This window comes from Falco punctatus (assembly GCF_963210335.1).
Source record: "Falco punctatus genome assembly, chromosome: 8".
NCBI lineage: Eukaryota > Metazoa > Chordata > Aves > Falconiformes > Falconidae > Falco > Falco punctatus.
Window position 1 is genome coordinate 48,550,063 of NC_137588.1, and position 21,589 is coordinate 48,571,651.

A 21,589-nucleotide genomic window follows, 5' to 3' on the forward strand; every position below is an offset into this window, starting at 1 on the left:
GCATTAAGAAGTTTAGACTATAACTTAATTTAGACCTGCATAAAATTGTCAAGTATATTCTATTTTTTTTTTTTTTTTGTAATGTAACATTCTAGATGAAATATTTAAAGAAATAAAGGAAAGGCTTTGTGCCTTTTCAATTACTGCCTAAGAACTGATTTCTCTCTCCAATTTCTTCTCTTAGCACAGATTGCTGCTGTGAGCTTGACTTTATGGCTGAATAGACATTTCAGTACAAAAAAGGTTCCAAGTGATTCAAATCGTTACATGATGCTTTGGCACCTTGTGCTGGTTATATCACTTCCAATCCAAGTGGTTTCAGTATAAAAATAGACAAGTTGGAAAAGGAACAGCTGTCATCTTTTATGCATAGTTTTAAATTTTTTATGTGTGATGTTAGTGTGTGTGGAAGGTGCTGGATGAGCCCCAGGGCTGCTGCAGGCACTGGGCTCCAAGAGCGGGTGTGGTTGGTGCAGGCATGGAGCAAGGCATGGCCATGGCCCGCAGCGCCAGCCATCCTGGCCAAACAGCTACCTGTCTGCAGCATTCAGTCATGTTCTAGAAGAAGCCTTTCCTGGTAGGCATTTGGTGGCATTTTATGAGAACATGAACACATGGGTTTGGGGTTTTTTTTCAGTTTTGGCTCTGGTGATTGCTTGTTGCTTACAAGTCATTGTTGAGACTTCAGGATTCCCAGCAGTGTTCATGGAGCAAAAACCAATTTCAAATTTGATACTTAAAATACAGAGTCTAGAGATTTTAGGAAGCAAATGTGGTTGTTTTGGATACTAGTCAGTGTATCTATGTTAAGGCAGCTGACACCCACTCTTGACTCTGTCTGTATATTAATAACTTGACTCTGAACATTAAAATTAGACATACATTTTTTTCATTCATGCCAGAATTTCTTTGCATACCAGATGCCATGTACATCATCTTCCTTTGGCTAAGGTTTGAAAAGAATTAAAAGTACAATATTCCCTCCACATCATTCTGTTTATGGCTTGTTTTGTTTGGGCAGGGGGTCTGTAGCTTCACCCGTGTTTTTTTATTTATGTATGCTTATACATAAATACACAGAGTTTTGTAATTGGGCTCTGCCCCTTCACCCTCATGAATTCTTTCATTCACTCTGTCTGGTTTCCAGCCCTCTTGCAGCCCCCATATGTCATCTTCAGCCCAGCAAGGTGCAGAGCTGCTGTCCCTGCGTCCCCTCCTTGCTCTGACAGAGGCCTGGCCCGCGGTGGGCAACAGTTCACCTGCAGCAACTGGTTTATCCAAATATTGCACCTCAGTTCCTCCTGATTCTTGGCGTGCTCTTACACCCTAAAAGCTCTAGTTATTTCAAAATCATTGCAGCTAAATGGCTTTTGAAATGAATGCCTTTTGCTTAGAAAATACTGCTATTCTTTGTATAATGTGGTGAAAGGTTTAAGAGTGGTGAATTATTCTTAGACATGGATGAAAAGTATGTAATCAGTAATTTTTCAGTGTAAAATTCTGTTTGTTCAGAAATTATACCACTGGTGTAAGTACTGCAGCTTTCTGCTAGCACATTTATATAACCATCAAATAGCTTGCAGTACAAATCCAAAGCTATTTAAAGCGGATCTTCTGTAGGAGTTTAACCCCAGGGGTCTGCATGTCTATGTTAGGCTGAATAATGAAGCACTGGATTAAAATGTGCACCTTTGACTTTTGATTGCACCAGAAAGCAAAACAGGGGAGAAAAACCTTGGCTAGCCATCATCAGTTTGTTCAAATTTCAGGCTGCTTCATACTGGGATCAACAAGAGAATACCCTCAAAATGTATTTCTGAAGATTTCAACACATTGCAAGAGTTGAGTCTCCTTTCCTAAAGGAAAATCATATATAGCTTCCAAATGCATAATACATGACCTGAATTTGATTTCCTTTGAAAATCCTTTGGATTTTACATTTGGAATAAAGACTGGAACCTTAACCTACCCTTATGCACGGGTTTAAGATTTGTGACTTTCTGGGATGAAAAAGAAGGCACAGGCTCCCAGTGGCCTGTTGCACCCATAGCAGACCATGTCTGGGGAAATGAGACATGATTTGCCCTGTTTAAATAGTAACACATGTCGTTGAATTCTGAGGGTCTTCTGCGTAACAATTTATGGTGTGAATTTGCTAAGGACCTCCATTTTCAAAATAATTTATAACAAATTTAGTCAAAATGAAGCAAGTGACTTTATACTTGCTGAGTATGAATATCCATGGGAGGTGTAAATGCAGTGTAACTAACCTGTACTCTGGTTTGTGATAATCTGCGTCAGCAGAGCAGCTGCCACTACTTTGCAAGGGCTGACTGTTTACTGTGCAACACTGGCACTCGATGCTTGTGATCTTTGTGAATGGAGAGATTAATTTGTTCAATAGTTTGGGTTTTTTTCATTAGGGAAGGATTTTTCTTTTGGTTAAAAATTCAAAAGCCTGTAGTCCCACTTGTCCAACCTTATCCTAGCAGGAGCTGGGTCAGCTCCAACGCATGCTAAGTAACTCTGCCTTGATGGGATCCTGTGCACAGGCAGAATGGGTTACCATGAGGCTGGGGTAGTTTAGTTGGAGTAATCTAGTTGAAAAGAGAGCTGAAGCAGCAGAAAATGGTGAGAGGGCATTGTGCTGAAATAGAAGAGGGGAAAAATATGTGTTGGTTTTAAAATGTATTATGTAAGAAATTCTGTTAGTGTTTACAGGTTTTATTTTTAAATAATGTAAAAATAAAGTTTGTGTGAAAATTTTCTTGGATTTAGTTTACACAAGTATCTCTGTGTTGTTACAGTTAATGCAGAGGGGGAACATGCAACACAGTAACAATCTATTATTGTTGTTGTTTGCTATAGTAAATGCAGAATAAGGAGGTCTGTTGCCAAAGAAAAGGAAATTGTATGTGTGGAACAAAAATTCTTAAAATTATTATCAGATTACATTTTCAGTAGTAGAGGCAGCACATTAAGTGTTCTGGTGTCTGTGGGCTGCATTTTCTGTATGTGCTTGATTATCTTCCAAAACACACCACGTCGATTGCATTTGCCCATGTCTACCTTAGGAAAAATCCCCCAAAATATCTTGTAAGGAAGGGAAATACCATTTCACCCTTTATCCTCACCTGTGGAGGGAGGAGTGCCTTCCTCCTACACAGTACTTTCTGAGGAGGTTGGATTTGTGTCCTAGGTGGATATGGTTTCTGGCAGATGTCTGGAGGATTACTTTGACAGTGTTGTGGCACCACAGTGGTCAGTTTCCATTGCAGCCTTGTATCTTCCAGGGATGCAGTTTCACCCAAAACCCAAGGTTAAGGGAAAGAATTCCAGCTCTGTCTCTATTATTTTATAGTAAGCGGGAAAATCCCTATATCCCATTGCTACCACAGATAGCTGTGGAGTCTTGAGTACCCAAGCTCTCTTCTAGGCAAACTTTGGGAAGGTATTATATTCGTTCAGGATTTTTCACTTGGTTTACTGAATGTTCATGTTTCTTTAGTGGACAAAAACTGAAAAATACAGGTACTATATGCCTGTGTGAGGACACAGGATTACCCCAAAAGACTTTAGCCCTACTGTACATCTGTCTGAATAGAGACATATTCAGTGATGTCTCAAACTTCCACCCTGGAAACACAAGCTATTTTATTAAATACACTTAGTGCTTGTAGGAGGAGCCTGTATTCAAAGAGAACTTGGTCTTTGGTCTTTGATTTGTACCTAATTTTCCTCCTGTACCAGCATAATTTGAAAAGGAAAGGTAAGGAGGGTATATATGCCACCGTAGGAATTGCTGTAATGGATGTGGCATCAAAGTCATGGATGTCTGTGTTGACACTGGAGTAAGTGAGACTTTTTGCAACACAGAGACCTGGTGGTGCAGCTCCTCTTCCAGTTCTGTCTCTATGAGGAACTTACATGCACAAGACAAAAACTGTCCGAACAGGTCAGCATTCTTATAGAAACTTGTTACAGGTAACTTTACATTCAGGGCACAAGCCATACAATTTTTCTCCCCTTCTTCAGTTACTGTCATAGAAGAACCAAATGGCCATTTCCGTTTGCTGTAGGCCAGAAATCCTTTATTTGCTCCCAAGCCTTCAAAAAAAAAAAAAAAAAAAAAAAAAAAGCTACTGTTATGCTTTGCATCTGGGATATTTCACTTATAAAGGACAAACTGTTATAGTTTCAAAGCAATAAATCAAAAATAATTTCCTTAGTGACTGCCTTTATATTTTCCTCATTCATGGTGCAGACTGAATGACAGGAGTTCTTGTTAACATGTTTGTGTAACTGTCAAATCTGACTTTTTTCAGATACCTGGAAGGAAACCATCTGACTGCTGTGCCGAAAGGGCTGTCCACCTTCAGACACCTGACACTGATGTAAGACACACGTGGTTTCATATCAAGAAAATTACATGGCTTTCTGCACTGTGTTGTAGGCGGAACATAAATAATTACTATTTGGGGGGGTGTGGAACCCACAAAACGGGAAAACCTGATGTAATTTGGATTTGGAAAGAATTTCACAGTGGCCACTGCTGCCAGTAAGTGTTCATAAAGAGTGGAGAAAGAGCGAGGTGACTGAGAGCACCAGAGACCCTTCCTCTGCAGGAGCCTCCAGCCTCTGCAAAAGGACTAAACTCTTGCAGGCTGCTACAGTTTCGCTTGGCAGATTTATCTGTGTGAACCTGTAAAGGTCATTAACAGAGGAGGCTGCATTAATTTGTTCTAGGTGAGGCAGTATTTATAATGCTAAGGCAATGAAAATTTGCATAGCTGTTTTTCTGCTATGAACAGTCATACAGATCGGGACACAACTAGACTGTTCAGCAAGTTGCTCCCTGAAGTATGCAGGAGCAAAATTTCTTGGCTGAACTATTCATCAGAAATTTTCAAATGCTGTTTGAGTCAGCTGTGTAGATACTCAAGTCAAATAGGCAGAACAACCACAGACAAAACCAACATGGACCAGGAGACTGGAATCCTCTGTTTTAAGAGACTGTTTTATTTGGAAATATCCCTAATTATTTTTTTTTTCAAGGGAGGGCAACAACAAAAACAAATGTTCTGTTTGAGCCTAAAAAACTTTTTTAAAATGAAAAATTACATATTTTTTTTCTAATAGCTGTCAATGTGAAGGGCACATGGAAATGGTATGCCTATAATATATTGCAAAGCAAGCTGGTACAGTAAATATTCAGCTGTGCTTGTATTATTTAATAATTTACTCTTCAAAAATTTTGCTTGTATTCACTGTTTATTTTTTTTAATGCTGTATGCTGGAAATATGTCTTAGTATTTCTGAGTCTGAAGCTTTTTAGGGGAGTCTGATGTGCTTTGCTTTTAGAGCTTTTTCAAAGTTGATTAGAAAATATATCAATTGATCATATGTGACTTTTTAATTGATTCAAGCATTTTGCAGATATTATTTAATTTTTTAAAAAACACATTTCTCAATTCCTACATATAAATTATATTTTATCTGTGTGTTTCTTCAGTGATTTGAGCAACAACAGCATAAGCGTATTGGCCAATTACACCTTCAGCAACATGACTCAGTTATCGACACTGTAAGTAGTCCAACGTTTTGGTAACAGTTTTGATTGCTTTCCAGGCACCATCTTTGGTGTTGAACAATTAGTATATGTCTTGTTACTTAAGAATGTGGCTTACCATGCTTCTGTGTTGTTGAAATAGTAGTGAAATAATCAAAGAAAATACAATGTTGTAACTGTTCTCTCTTCTCCCAGCATCTTGAGTTACAATAGACTCCGGTGTATTCCAGTCCACGCGTTCAATGGGCTCAGGTCTCTTCGAGTGCTGTAAGTACCACTTCAGTGCAGCTGAGTTGCAGCTTATTAGAATGCTGTTGGTGGCAGGGAGGTTTTTAATGAGCAGATGGCTTTCACTTGATCCAGTAGTCATAAATATTTTCACACAATTAGCTTCAATGTACTTGTATTTAGGTGCAATATGTCCAGTAATGACTAGAGCAGGTGAACGCTAAACTTTGAAAAGAACCAATTACATACTTGCAGGATGAATGACTTTTCTGATAGTTCAGGGACAAGAACTATCAGGAAAACAGGCCTCCGAGTGACTGCATAGAGTCTGCTTGTCTCTTCTATTTGAACAATGTTTGGGTGCCCCACAATAAAGGACTTTTCTCTTGGTCTGTAAAAACTTGATAATATTTTACAGTGCAAGTTCCCACTGGATGCTTCAGCAAGAGTGTCTTTACTGAAAACTTGTGTATTTTTATAATATTTTCTATTAATTTAGATTTGTGAGCAAAATTTTACAGGAAAGAATGCAATCTGGAGAGAAGTTAGAAGTCCCCACACTAAAACAATGAGGAAGTCAAGCCAGAGGCTGGGCTCCAGTAACGCTGAGATGGTGGCACACTGAGAGATGTCCATGTGTGATTTCTTTCTGTGGAAATTCTTTTCTGCACTCTTTATTTCCAGTGTAGCTGCTTTCAGCAGCATTCTGGACTGAACAATTTGTTTACAAACTCTTCTGAAAGTCATCTTCTTTACGTTGCCACAGAGTGTGGGCTGTGGGCCTGTTCCTTGCAGTAAGCAGTGCCCACCCCCACCCCAGCTTTTCCTAAGCACCTTCTGCTTCCTGCTTCAGTCTTGTGTTTACTGTCCCTCACTCCCCATCTGTCCCATCAGAACCAAACCTTGAGTTGAGTTTGCTCAGTTGTTTGTGTGGACATGTGACACCATGTACAGCTGTCAGGGCAAGGTGGAGAAACAATCTTCCTCCCCATGGCCCAGCAACACAAGTGTGTCATCCTTACTGGCACAGTAAACAGGAAGCAGATAAATTAAATAGCTTATCTGTGATGCAATTGTTCAGTCCACTGAAGGAGAGCTTTGAACACTAAAAGATCAGGACAGAGGAGCTGAATAATATGTCCTGGGTGCTTTGAAACTTCTTATGAGTAATTTCTATTTTTTAAAAAACTTAGATGTCATTCACATGCAGAAGTTTCTGTATGTGAAGTGGTTGCTGTGTGTTGACTCCCCAAGTGTGGCATTAAGGTGTTGACATGGGCAGTATTGCAACTGCAGAAGCAATAAGGCAATGCTGTTTCTCTGAGCTCTTCCGCAGTTGTTTAATGGTAAAATAGATATCTAGGTTTCAACCTCCTTACAAGACAGCTTTAGGTTCCCAGTTTTCATTAGTAAACCCAAGGAAGGTACATGATTTGGATTTGGTGTTCTAAGTTTGGCTTGAGACTGTGATTTCTAGTGCACTAGGATGGTCACATTTGAGCTGTTACATGGGTCCTGAAATTCTGCCACGGATTAATATATTCTGTTTCATGGCCAATTAAATTATTCTATATGGAGCTGTCTTCTGGCCTGCTTCTGATACTCAAGCTAGTTTGGGACTCTCTACCCTGAATTGCAGTGTAGATATACCATGCCTCACTCTTTCCAGCAGCTACAATTTGTCTTCTCACTTCTGTTCTCGCAGGCCATGTATAGACAGAAACAAAGAGCAGTATTTTAATAACAGCTATTATCTTTTGGCTTTTTAAAATATGTGCTAATCAAATAAAAAAAAAAACCCTTTCTCCTTCAAGGGAGAAGCCTTTCCTGTCTTGCACAGAGTAGCACAAGTGACATGAAGCCTAAATGGGAATTTCTGCCTCTGCTTCATGCATTTGGAAGCCTCCAAATAGATTTGATTTATGACGACCCACAAAACTCTAGTATCAGCTACAACTTTTGCCACGTGTCATCTATGTTGTTATTAAAAATCAATTCTCCAGAGAGAAAATGGCTTCCAAGTGACAGTGTGCAATCTGTTATTGTCAGTTATTTATTATCCATATTCTTTGGGGAGTTTAAAAGAGAAAACATCAGCAAAACAATTTCCTTGTGGGTTGGGTATTTTTTTTCTAAATAGGAAGAATATAAAGGTCTCATTACCTTTGGCTGTGCATGCCTTTGAAGGTAGCAGACCCTTCTCATACAGGCTTCTGTGTCTGCCAAATTCCTTATGTTTTCTTTACTTTTTACCTCTATAGTAAATAAAATACATATTTGAAAATCAGAATAATCATAGATGTATGATGAAGCTGATCCTTGACAGATACTTGATTCTGTCCTCCCTCTCTTACATTTTTCAGCACAAGCCCAACTGAAAACTGCACAGTCAACATGTTTATGTTTAAGCCTGAATATATATCAGTGTTTACATAACCAGGCTTTTAATCCTCAGTCTTCACGTGGCTTATTCATAACGGCAGCCAAAGTGTGCTGGGGAGCAATTTCAATGTAGAGCCTTAGGATTTTTTTTAATAAGCAAAAGTCAATATCAGAAGTTTTTTGCACCAAAACTATTGCAGTGAAAAATTGTAGGTTTGTTGGGTTTTTTTTGGTTTGGGGGTTTATTTGTCCAAAGCTTGGTTTTTTTAGAAGATAAATGTAAACAAGTTAAAAAGCTGAGATTGACACAAATAATTATAAATATTAGAACTCTCTGGTATGCCTGAACTGAATATTTTTAACATTATTTTTACTGGTGACGATATTGTAACTACTGATATTTTGTCCTGATTTAATAAAGAAGCAAAGTCCAGAAAGAAAAATACTTTCTTAGATCACTAAACAAATTTTCCATGTTATGTTTATGAAAAAAAAAAAAAAGTTAAAATGAGCTACAGAATGTTCTACTAACATGAGATAGTCTAGTTTTACTAAAAGCCGATTGCTATTTACTACAGTTCAAAGCTCACACAGACATAGTCATATGTGTGATGATAAAACTCACACTAATACTCTTCAGGCACAACCTTGGAACCAAGTTGTGCAATATACTTTCATTGTTGGATGCTGGACTGATTTGACCTGACAGAAATATTCTTTGGCTTTTTTTTTTTTTTTTTTTTTTGGTGGGGTTTTGATTTTGTTTTTTTTCATTGCAGAACAACTACTTGTATTTGCCCAGTCAATCTGTAAAAGGTGCTATTCGTAGGAGCACTGAGCAGTGACACGGTGTCTTCCTGTGACACCTGGGTTGGGTTGGTTCCTGCAGGGTTTGGCATCCTTTGGGGGGTTCATTGTAGGTGTTTTTGCTTGATGGGAGGTGGCTCTAAGCTCAGCCAAGCTCTTAGCCACATTTCTGCCTTTACAGAGTAGATCATTGTTGACTGAAAAAGCATCCCCTTTGTATCTGTAGTAACATAATGTTATAAAACAGTAGGCTAGGAGGCTGGACTTGGGAACAGCTAGTAAAAGAAAAACCAACCCAAAAAGCCCAGCCCAAAAGGGTATGTTTTATTCATTTCCTTACCTGAAAACGAAGTAAAAAGTTAGTGACATTACATGTAGAAGAATTTTTTTTTGTTTCAAGAATTCAAGTGCTTTGTTACTCTGTGCTCTGAGAGGAGACCCACGTCACCTTAAATTCATATCTCTGCTATTTAACAGTGTTTAGACAAGAAGATACCTAGAAGTTGCACTTTTGAGGGAGATGACACACAAACCCGATCTCCTGCTACGAGCAGCTGCCCGGCCTGGTGGGCGAGGGAGAGGCTGTGGCTGGTGTGTCCTGGGCCTTAGTGAAGCCTCTGACACCGTCTCCCACAGCCTCTCCTGCAGCCACCGGCTGCTCATGGCTGCCCGGGGGGCTCTGCGCTGGGGTCGAAGCTGGCTGGGCGGCCGGGCCAGAGAGCGGTGGGGAATGGAGTCACATCCCGCTGGCCCCTCCAACCCTGGGTTCGGGTTTGGGCCCCTCACGGCCAGAGGGACATGGAGGGGCTGAGCGTGTCCAGAGCCGGGCACGGGGCTGGGGAAGGGGCTGGGGCACAAGTGCTGGGAGGGGCGGTGGGGGGAACTGGGGGGGTTTAGTCTGGAGAAGGCTCCGGGGGGACCTTATCGCTCCCCACAGCTGCCTGACAGGGGCTGTAGGCAGGGGGGTCAGTCTCTTCTCCAGGTAACAAGTGACAGGACAAGAGGAAACGGCCTCAAGTTGCACCAGGGGAGGTTTAGATGGGATATTAGGAACAAATTTTTCACGGAAACGGTGGTCAGGCACTGGACCAGGCTGCTCAGAGAGGTCGTGGAACAGCCATCTCTGGAAGTGTTTATAAAAGACATATATGTGGCACTTAGGGACATGGTTTAGTGATGGACTTGGCAGTCCTGGGTTGACGGCTGGACTTGATGATCTCAAAGGTCTTTTCCAACCTAAATGATTCTATGATCAATGTGTGTACTTTAACTGTCCAAATGTTTAGGATTTTATTTGACCATTTGCTTGTAAGGATTGCTGGTATAAAAATGTGTTCCTGTTGTTGATCCAAGAGGAGAAACATTTTTATTGCACTGTTGAATTCTCTTGCCACTATTTATTATCATGGATTTTGAGTTTTTTAGCATTCATCATTTCATTTTAGCTGCATGGGTGATGATGTTGCTGACATGATTTTTTTTATTAAGGTGCAGGCATTTGTGTCCAGGAAACATACCTCAGTGTTTGAGATATGTAGTCAAGCCATTAATTCCAAATGCTTTTTTATTTTTGATGGTTTTACCTTCTTACAAACAAATGACATTTTCATTCTCCAGCTTCTCTTAGAAGTTTCCAAGACTTCTAGAAAGGAAATGCATCTCTTCAAAGTGTAAACACAACTGATATGACATAAAGATAAATACAAGTTCTGCTGTCAGTTCAGAGAGAATAGTCTTGCATGTCTTTAAGTAGTTTAAAAGATCAGAATATAAGGTCATTATGAGTGGCTGCTAATTTAAATATGCTCATTGCATTGAAGGAGGGAACTTTGATGGCAAGTTATTGACCAGGTCTGATCTTGCATCCTCATAGCAACAAAAATACTTATTTAATAGCTGTGGGGTATGTCTCAGTCATTTGGTCATTCTGTATAGAATTAGTGAGTGCTTTATCTGGAGTTACTGTGTGGGAGCTCATATCCTTCCTGTTCCTGTTTGGATTAATTGCTTGGAGATCCATCCTTACATATGCCAAGTATTATTACTAATAGCCAAAATCTAGGTATGATTAAAAGAAAATTTCAGAATCAGGATGTTGGAAGAGGAAGTTTTTAATATACTGGCATCAAGAACTGGAGACAGATGCCAGCAGGATAACTCTGCTGTAGCTTTTGTGATTTCATGCTCTGCAGAAAAACTTTGCAGTACAATAAGATAGAAATTGCAGCTGCAGTGAGCAGCTGTGAAATGTGATCGTAGTAACATTGCTTATGCTCAGATAGTTCACAGCCCACGGTAGGGCCAGCCTCATAGGAGGCAGCACGAAGGTGTATCTTCCCCGGCAAGTTAGGCTTTCCTTGCTGTGTGTATGCTGGTGTAAGGGTGTGTAAAGGTAGAATTGTTAGGAATTATAAGGCATCATGTAGATCCTGGTGAAGCTTATAGTGGTGTTAGGGAAGAAAGGGTGCAAAAAGAGATGCTTTCATTTTCCTCTGGGGCTGTTGTGTATTTCTGTGGCCCCAGACGTTTGGTTTGTTTTAAATAAACTCAGTGTGCACCATTTTGAGAATCTGTACAGTCACAGAAATGAAAAATAAGATGTGATTGCTGTGTTCTGCAAATCACCAGGTAAATTGGAAAATAAATGACTCGAGGGAAGGAGCTGCTACAAAACTGACACACAGCAGGTTTCTGTTTTCCACCCTCCTCTGCCACATCTGGAGCACTGACAATAATTCCTGGACCTGGGAAAGAGGATATAAAGAATACAGCAGTTTTCTATAACTTAACCAGCTCATGGGAGAAGTGCAAAAGAAAATGTAATTTTAAAATATTGATGTCTTTTTCCTTTGCACATTTTCTACCAACTTTTGTTGAACAAACGGCTAGTAAGATGCAGTGGAATCGACTCCTGTTGGCTCTTACAAATTCTTTCTGTCTGTTACTATGTGAAGTAGTAAACTAGTATTCAGTGACACGCAAACAAGAAAAGTTAGAATAAATTATAAATATTTTTATCTGTGCTTTTTTTTGCCACATGATTTTCTAGTGAGGCAGAGGATGCAGAAGCTGAATAGCTGATTTTATTTATGAAATAAAACTTTACACAGTGGTGTGTTTTCTCTGGTACATTTTCTGAATAGTTTTTATGCAGTTGTCACCCGCAGCATCCTGTGCCCTCCCGCACACTCATTTGTTGCTGCATGTTCTCCTGTCTGATCATAGCCTTGGTGCTGCAAGAAGTGATCTTCCTCTCTATTTGTCTGTCACAACCTCTAGTGCTGGTGCCTTGCTTTGTAGCAGGGCCTTCAGTTGCAATTGCAATGAAAACCACAGGTAATCAGAAATAATGATCTTTTACTCTTCTGCCTGCCACTTTGAATATAAGTATTGTGCTCTACAAGGTGCAAGAAAAATCTTTCCATTTATGCTTGCCTATGTAACACATACCTAATACACAGTAGATAAATGTATTTCTTAGAGAAGAGAGAAAGTGGCTGCTTAAATTGTCCTGGAAACAGTGAAGAACCCTTTCACAAGGATCCTGAAAACCCTGCTAGAAGAACATTAGTTCCTTTGTGCCAGGTGAATAATGCCCTAAACCAGCTATTTTCAAGCATTTTCCCTGGTAGCATAAATGTATTTCTGAAACAGATTTTAAAAATACCACACGAATAGGTGTTTCCTACTGTAAAGGGAATTTCCTACTGAATGGGAAGCTAGAATGTGAAAGTGCAGCTATATATGCCCTCATGGACCTTTGTTCTCTCCTAGGATCTCTGTAAAGTCAATATTTAATTTAACTTTCACAGTTCCTATTTTCCCTGTTCTGTTTTTTCTGTGTTTCCAGCTAATGGAATTCTATAAAGGAATATACATCTATATGTGAGAGTCTGCTTGTCATCAATACACTTTTAACAGCATAAATAGTATGTCACCTTTTTAATTTAAAACATTAGTCACCAACAATTCTGATTGTATCATTATTTTAAATGCCAACATCTAGAAGTAGAAGTAATAAAGCATGGAAGCTCATGAGTTGTGAAGCATGCAGAAACTCCCAAAGAAGCAAAATTAAATGTCTGTCTTAAGCACCAATTCTTTCACTTGTGGAAAGAAGATAAACTGCTGTGGTTTGATGTTTGATGATACTGTGCTTCTCTCTTCTTCTAGGACACTCCATGGAAATGATATTTCCAGTGTTCCTGAAGGTTCTTTCAGTGACCTGGTGTCCCTGTCCCACCTGTAAGTACTTCTGTCCGAGCTCATCTGTTTGATTGATGGCTTCAGATTTATAAGACAGTAAATATTATCACAAATTTAAGTTTGTATGGCTTTTCTGGTTTTCCTGCTCACTTTCCATATTATGCTCTGGATATTCATAGTGCATCTCTTCAAAGGAAATAAAAAAATACTAGAACCTGTTGTTACTAGTTACCAAAATATTTTCTTAAGGAAAACCAAATGAGCAACTGTGACAGTTTCCTCTTCTGTGGACTTTGTGCTTGAGGCTTTTTTCAGCATTGTCTATGTGAAATGCAGAGTATGTTATGGTCTGAGAGTGAGACAGGAAACCTCCCACAAAGAGCAAATATTAAGCAAATGTGAATTCTTTGCCTAATAAGTGTCATATGTTTTGCATACTGAAATGTTGTCAGTATATGAACTTGTTGATGAATCACTACTTCAGACATATATATTTAATCATATGGAAATTGGTCATTTCACAGCGTTAATACTTCATTCCATAATTTGCAAAAATTATTACGCATTTCAGACATTTCAGGAAATTATTGTTGTATTGGTGTAGATCCAGGATATTTTTAAATGCAATTAAGTTGATGAAAGAACTGTGAAGACAAATAACTGCAGTTGTTACAATATAAACCTGAAGTGAAACACTTGATGCCAAAAGAGTGAACAGAAAATGTTTTTTCACTGAGATAATGTGTGATACTTCACATTATTAGACAATGAATGTAAAGAAAAAGTGATTTTGTGTAGCATGTTTCTTGATTATTGTCCTCAAGTAATAAGAAGATTGTGTGTCTTGGTCATTTTGTGAAGTGACTAGTTTCACAAGCTGATAAGGATATTTTCTGCTCTGATGCTGCCCTTGTGCATGTGAGTTGATGTATACACACATTGAGACATACAGACAGATATGTGTGCATTTAACCTAAGGTTTATACCTAACTTTCTCTCTTTACAACCTTACACATGCCCTCCAGAATACTTACCTGAACACAAGGTTCAGTTCATATTTTACATACTTTCTGGACAGCAAATATGTCCTCAGACTGCTTATTTCTGTGTAACAGCTTTCTGTCCCCGTTTCTGTCTGGGCAATAAAAAAGAAAGATATCTCAGATGGGTAGGGACAGAAATCATATGTGAGCGACTTAGGCAATTTCAACTTCAGCTGAGGAATAACCTTCTCTCTTTCAAGCTTACATCTTGGTATCTAAGTCAGAGAAAATATTCGTTTTGCACAAAATTTATTTCTTCTTCATTTTCCCAGTATAGTCATTTTGTGTGTTGTTTTGGAATAAAAGTCTAACTGAGCTGAAGTCCCATACCTCCTTTTGGAAGTGCTGTGGCACCTTCCATACTGGCAATCTGGCTTCTGAGGGTATTTTTAGAACTCAAGAGATAAACATATCATGCCCCATTTGTTTGGATTTTCCTCAGGGTTTACTTTAAATGAAGTGCAGATACAATTTTCCTGGGTAAACTGTTCACCTTAGGGAGTGATAAAAACCCCTTTGGCCCAATACAATCACTGCAGTCTATCTGTTTAGATATATGTGCTGCCAGAAATGTAAAATACACAAAGCTCAAATGAACAGTAATAAATAGGATCCATAAAATAAATAAGACCTGTCTGGGGTGTAATTTGCACAGTTGAACAATTGAATTTTACAGTACAATTGTGCTTTCCAGTTTCTTAGAGAGGATTCTGGAACTTTTAGCAACCACAGTGATTTTGCTCTTCACATTCCAGAAAAAGCTATGCTTATTCAAACAAAGTCATACATAATGAAAAATTCATTTTGAGCTCTTCCTGATATATAGATCTTCAAGGAGAAAGCATGCTCTTGGAATAATTTTGAAAATGATACAAGGCTTGCTACTTATCAAACTTCTAATGTATGGGAGAGCAAACTTTTATGATAAATTTACAAGCTGTGTGGCTAAGGGTAGGATAGGTATTAGGTCTGGAGAAAGCCGATACTACCAAGGTGTTGAGCAGGATGATCAGCCTGAGCCTTCTGCAGCAGTACAATTTGGCAGGGGGTGGGGGGGAGAGGAAGAGGAAGAGGGAGCGTATCAAATTAACCTCTAGAATGGCAAAGAAATATTTGTGTAGCATTGACAAAACTATTGATTTTAGCTGAGTCTTTTGCAATAGCTTTAAATTGGTCTGTAATAAGAAGAACAAAACTGAGATCTAGCTACTTCAATCACTTTTTCCATAACTGTTTAAAGCCTACAAGAAAATGTTCACCAAATTTCCTTCCCATTGTAAACATCAGATTGTTGTAATGTAACTATGATGACAAACTGTGTAGCTGGTATACCTCACTAAAGACAGAGGAAGGTTTGTATGTGGTATACACACACTCGTTTTGCTTACTATGTATTGCTTTATTTACTTCCATCATACAGTCATCTATTTAAGCCATGACTCTACTAACTCGTTTAGTCCAGGGCAATGATAAAAATGTTACAGCACTACTGAAGGATCACATATATCAATACTTCAAAAGAACCCCAAATCCATTGGAGTAGAACCGAGACCTGCTCAAGTCAGTTCCTGAATTTGCTGCCCTCTCTGTTCACTGCTACACACAACTCTGTAACTGACTCAGTTTCCCAGACACTGCCCACACATAAACTGACGACTCAGCCCTCCAGGGACTCCCTAGAGTATTGCTGGGCACAACAGGTATTTCTGTCAAATATATTTTCGATCAACAGCTCAGATTCCTAATCCTGTTAAATCATCTCATCTTTACTCAGATTTGTGTTAGTTACCTATAAAAATAAGCTATCCCCTCCTCTGTTTATCCACATTATCATGGCTAGAGTTATTTTAATTCACTTTATTCTAAGTTGCCTCAAAAAAAAAAAAATATGGTCTGAACAGAAATATCTGCACAACATTTTGAAAATGCTTGTGGTGGTATTTTATTACAGCACAAGATATTTTTACCTTCTGGAAATACTTTGCTATAATGGGCAAAAAAGTAGAGACAGTATGTTAGAACTCATGAATGAAAACACAAGAATTCACTGTAGTTCCTAGAAATGAAGAAAAAAACGAAAACAAAACCACAAACAAAAGAACGGAAAGATACATGTGATAATTTCTGCAGTTGTACAATAATGGTATTGGTAATCATTTCTAGTGCCTATACAGCAGCTAATGTAGTTTACAAAAATTCATTAATATGGTTACTAGCTTTCCATTGTCCTCCCACTCCCTTTTTATATATGGTAGTTACTCAACGCTAAAGTTAATTTCTCGGTCCAACTTTCACTGCTGGATTATGTTTGACCTTGGACAAGTGAGCCAGTTGATCACAGTTACAGGGTCAAAAAGTCAACCCAGTAGTTTTTTTCCATTGTAAGCAATGGATTTACAGAAGGAATGGATGGCTTTTTTTTTAATACTGTTCTGTACTACACATTTAATTTTGATGAATGAGCCCTAGACAGGGTTTGAACCTATGAACTCTCATTATGAATCTGTCTAGGGCACAGTGGGTTCATTAGTCACTCCAATAGAAATCTATCAACAAATTTACTGGGGTTTCTATCTTAATATCCTGTCTAATATGTTTTTATTTGAAAGAAGCTTGAGTTTAAAATGCCATCTTAAAAATAGTTTATAACATATGCAGAAATAGTAAAGTCTAAAACCAAATTTGAATTACTGGTTTCTTTAATATCTCTTCCGTATGCTAATATTTATTTAGTTAATTTTCTTCCCATGGCAATTCAGGTGTTTTACAGCTAAAGCTTTACATTTACTTTCAGCAAAATAAATTTAGACTTCCAACCTGCATTTCTTCACACCTTCAAAAATCATTTTAAAACAGAGTTTTCTGAAGTCTGGACTTTGTAATTGGCTGATTGCCCGTAAAGACACTTTCTTTAACAGAAAAAATAGTATAAATGAGCCAAGGTAGCACCTAAATTTAAGGTAATAAGTTTTGTTTTCTTTTGGATAGATCTCCATGAATATTGAAAATTTCTGTGAATTATAATTACACTATGTGAATGCATCTAATTCTACCATATGACCTAACTCAAGTGATGGGTTAACCAGCAAATGTGTTTTCAAAGCTTTTTCAAATGTATAAACAAGCTGCTCAGACACCAGGTTGCAGTTTCAAAATTAGGGGTATCCTCTGTGTATGTTTCATGGTGAGGAGGCATTAACATGATCATCAGATCCAAACTAAATTACACAATTCACTGTTAGATTATGCTCCTGAAGGCCAAAGACTTAAATAAAAGAAACCAGCGTGATAAATCTGATGAAAGCAATATGTCTGGTGACATTGCTCAAGCACAATTGTTTGGAAAAGTGATTTATTGTTTGAAAAAGTGATTGGTTGTTCGGTATTTATACAACCTCCCTAACTAATGATGGGAAGAAAGGAAAAGAGTGGGAAAACTGGCGGAGATAAATCTAAAAAACTTCCTGAATACTCAGAAGATCTTTCCAACATTTTCAAGTAAAGCATTCTTGTAAAAACGTAGAATAATATGTGCCTGAATGACATCAGGGATATTGTCTTGCTTGCAAGTCAAAATAACTGCTGTTAATTGTTTTACACTACTAGGGCTCTAGGTACCAACCCTTTGCACTGTGACTGCAACCTCCGCTGGCTTTCCGAGTGGGTGAAGGCAGGGTACAAAGAGCCAGGCATAGCCCGCTGCAGCGGGCCGGACACCATGGCGGACAGGCTGCTGCTTACAACACCAACTCACCACTTCCAGTGCAAAGGTAGGAGCGAGCTGGGAGGCTCTTGGGTCTGTCCTCTTGCTTTGCCACATATACAGTGCTTCATTCTCATATTCTTGAAAGCTGTTTTGTTTTAAAGTGAGTATGCGGAGGAAGTTGGGTTTGGATTTGGATTTCATTCTCTGAACCATCACATTACAATGTGATGATGACAATTCAAGTTGCATTTTCAAGTGTTCTTCCACAAAGTGCAGTTAACTGCACCACTGGAAGGAAAACCAGCAAACCTCAAAAGCATTAGTATTCCTGTAGCTCGCACCAGATTATGTAATGGCAAGTTAGCATATAGGATGTTTTTAGAACTTATTTGAGCAAATAAATTGGTTTTGGCCGTCTACCTACCCAAGAAATCTCTGGTAAAATAAGAGTTATTTTGAAAATATAGAGCACCCTAGTTATTACGTACATTTACTTGAAAACTGAGAAACTGAGAATTCTTCTGGAAAGCAAGTATTTACCAAAAGTACAGTTTTATTTGAATATCTCCAAACTCTCCTCATCAGCTCTGTATCAAAAACTGTACATTATGGAAAATGTTTCATGTCTGAATACAGTGTACATTCCTTCAGGAAGGGGTTGAGGTGCAGCTGTTAACGATGAAGCATAGTCAATGACAGAAGTATGCTGCATTAGAGAGCAGTTAGACAAGTGGTAAGGAGCACTCTTTTTTGTGGATAAAGTTGCTTATTACTGAATGTAGGTTAGGATATACCTGTATGTTCTCATTGTAAAAAAAGTTTTGGAGGTTCACTGAGGTTACCAGCAAATATGTGATGATGGAGCTATATTTAAGGTGGAAAAGGTGGGTCAGTAGCCTCTCTTAGAAATGGAAATGAGGGCATAAAGCCTGTTTTTATGTGTCTCAGAGTGCCGTGCACATTTACAGTACTGCTTGGCAGCATGATTTTATAGAGGCTGGGATTAAACTGCTGAACAAACAAATGATGGTGTTGAGGTGTGTTTAGAACAGAGGTTCCCAAGCCTGAGCTGAATTTTATGTCTTTTCAAATACATCTTTAATAACTGTAACCTTATAATTTAATTACTTTGAAATGTCAGTCTCAAAACTAACAGAACTCTAATTATCAAAACTACAGACTTCCTAATAGTCTCTCAAATGTGAAGTACAAATATACCCTAAATACTAAAAATACAGAATAATGTACTTGTTCACACAAAATGAAACAAAGAAAATAATATATTAAACAGGGTCTGAAAATTAATCCAAAAAGGGAAGCTAGATGACTTCTTCATTCTGAAACTGTGATTCTTTTTCTCAAAACTAAGCAAGCAACTCTTAGGCTTGAGATAAGTAAACCTATGATCCAGACTATTAAAACCAGCTGTATTGTTTGTTATGTAAATATTAGTTTGGTCCACTAGAAAGCTGGTGGTGGGCTTTCTACTATCCCAGCTGTCTCCATGGCTTGCCTTATCTGAATAGGAAAGGAGAAAAAAGTGTTGATTTGGAGGTGGCTTTTGGACAAGCAGAAGCTTTTAACGGTCTGGATGAGTGGCAGTATACTGTGAAAAGCTCCAGGCCCTAGAAAAATTCACCTTTTCTCATCAGAACACCCACATTTTGAAAAAACAGTGCATGATTTGGTAGTGTAACTGAATCCTTTTCCCATGTGCATCTTTAAGATCCAATGCCTTGTACTGTTACGTCTGTGTATCAGTGATGCTTTTTTATGGTAAAGCAAAAGGATTTATGATGATGTCAAGTGCGGGTTTCCCCTGGGCTGGAGCTATGTGCATGGCTGTGACAGGGCACGGTGCAGCCTGGGTTTGTCCTGCACCTGTTTGCCCTCTCACCGCTGAGCTGTAGCTGTGACATGTGCCTGTCAGCAGAATGAGGCTGTCTGTGGGGTGACACGGAGTGTCCAAGGGTATGTCTGTACTCTGCCTGTGTAGATTCAGTCCTAGCTCAAGTTGCTAGTGTGGAGCTCAGGGTGGGCTGAACCCCCCAATCTCCCTGAAAGCCTGAGACATTGCTGCAGAAGTGAGCCCATGCTGGGCTCGGTACCTTGACATCCTTCTATAAGTGTAGTCCATAGATGTCCTCTGTGACCTCCAGTAACTTTTACATAAAAAAACAGAGTCGAGTTTCACTTATTTTTGTTAAAATTATGTTCTTAGCCTGTGACTGAGCAGAAAGTTGTGTCTCAGCAGAGCCAAGAAAATAAAAGTATGTAATGTGCAAGTCATGCACACTCAGCTCTGCTTTTTATTAAATTGTCCTCCTAGTTATGCAGTAGAGGAAAGGAATGTGCTGGGCTGAGGGCATTTTGCTATATGGATTTATAAATCAAATCCACAAGGGCAAACTAATGAACTACTTAACTGCTAGGAACTAACACTGTTCTTATTAGCTCCTACATTGATTAGCTTTGATCTACGCCATAAGAATAAATGGAAAATGTACGTGAGTATTATGGAATAAATAAATAATAGAACAAAATCTGGCGTAGTGACCTCTAAATCTAGAAAAGCAGCACTGCTGCCTGTCTCATGAGCTCTCTGAGGAGCTACCTTCATATATTCTTCATGTATTCTACCTTCAAGACAAAAGTAGCTCAGAGATGTCACATTCCACCCAGTCAGTGCCAGAAATTCAGATGTTATTTTGTCTTGCTGTCCTAACTCCAAGTTAAAAACATGCATGGCATTTAGACAGACATAAATGCAAAGATAGAAGAGAACCACAACAGTCTTTCATTTCATTTCTTGGATTTGTTGTTTCTTGTGTGTTTTTCACTCTTTATTGCATGTCACACTGCAATCAGTGGCCCTGATAACACCACCATCAGTAAAGTGTAAGGGTATAACATTCACATTACAGGTGCTTTACAGCTAAGACTCCTTGGTAAACATTTCTGTCATGTTCTTACCCCCTGTTGGTGCTGTTCAGACATTCAAAGTTAATAATGAAGGTTTATATCTCATACAGGATGATCCAAAGCAAATCCTTGACTGAAAGGGATTTTTTTAATCCCTAGTTTTGGTAACCTTCTAGAGCTCCACCTTCTCTCTAACATCAAGTATAAGCTTCTTTTCTTCACTTTCAGGATGTTTCACAATTTACTCCATCTCATAATTTGTCATGCAATAATGGAAGCTGTGTGCCCACTTCTGATTAGCACAGGACCTGTTTTAAGTTATTTTAAAATGTATTTCCTTAAAAATGAAATAAAATTGTATTAGGATCTTTACTGCCTGATATAATTTAAGCCCTTTGAAAATGTTAGGTTTGGTTTTTTTACGTGTAAGAGCTGTTAACTCATTAATATGCAAAATGTAGCCATTTCAAAATCCCCGTTTCTCTAACTGTAAATATAACTGTCTAAATTAGCTTTCTGTAAAATCTCAACAATATAATATTGATTGACTTGGTACTCCAAATGTACTTAATATTCTTTGGTCTGTGTTCTTTTTCCTGCTTGCCCACAAATATCACTATTTCTCTGGAAGAGTTCTGTTAAAAAACATGGATTATTCAATAGTTTAAATATGGTAACATGTATTTACTTTAAATCTTTGCATATTTATCTTTGTTGCATTTTCCT

At 38.5% G+C, this 21,589-nt stretch overlaps 1 protein-coding gene across 1 annotated transcript in view; it reads left to right on the top strand.

Annotated features, from left to right (window-relative positions):
• The window catches only part of SLIT3 (slit guidance ligand 3), a 529,407-nt gene that overhangs the window by 428,305 nt on the left and 79,513 nt on the right, over positions 1-21,589 (top strand). Inside the window, exons 21-25 of the mRNA XM_080399320.1 lie at positions 4,326-4,394; positions 5,513-5,584; positions 5,765-5,836; positions 13,160-13,231; positions 17,842-18,005. Of these exons, the coding sequence (XP_080255446.1) occupies positions 4,326-4,394; positions 5,513-5,584; positions 5,765-5,836; positions 13,160-13,231; positions 17,842-18,005 (449 nt within the window). The remainder of the gene's footprint in view (positions 1-4,325; positions 4,395-5,512; positions 5,585-5,764; positions 5,837-13,159; positions 13,232-17,841; positions 18,006-21,589) is intronic.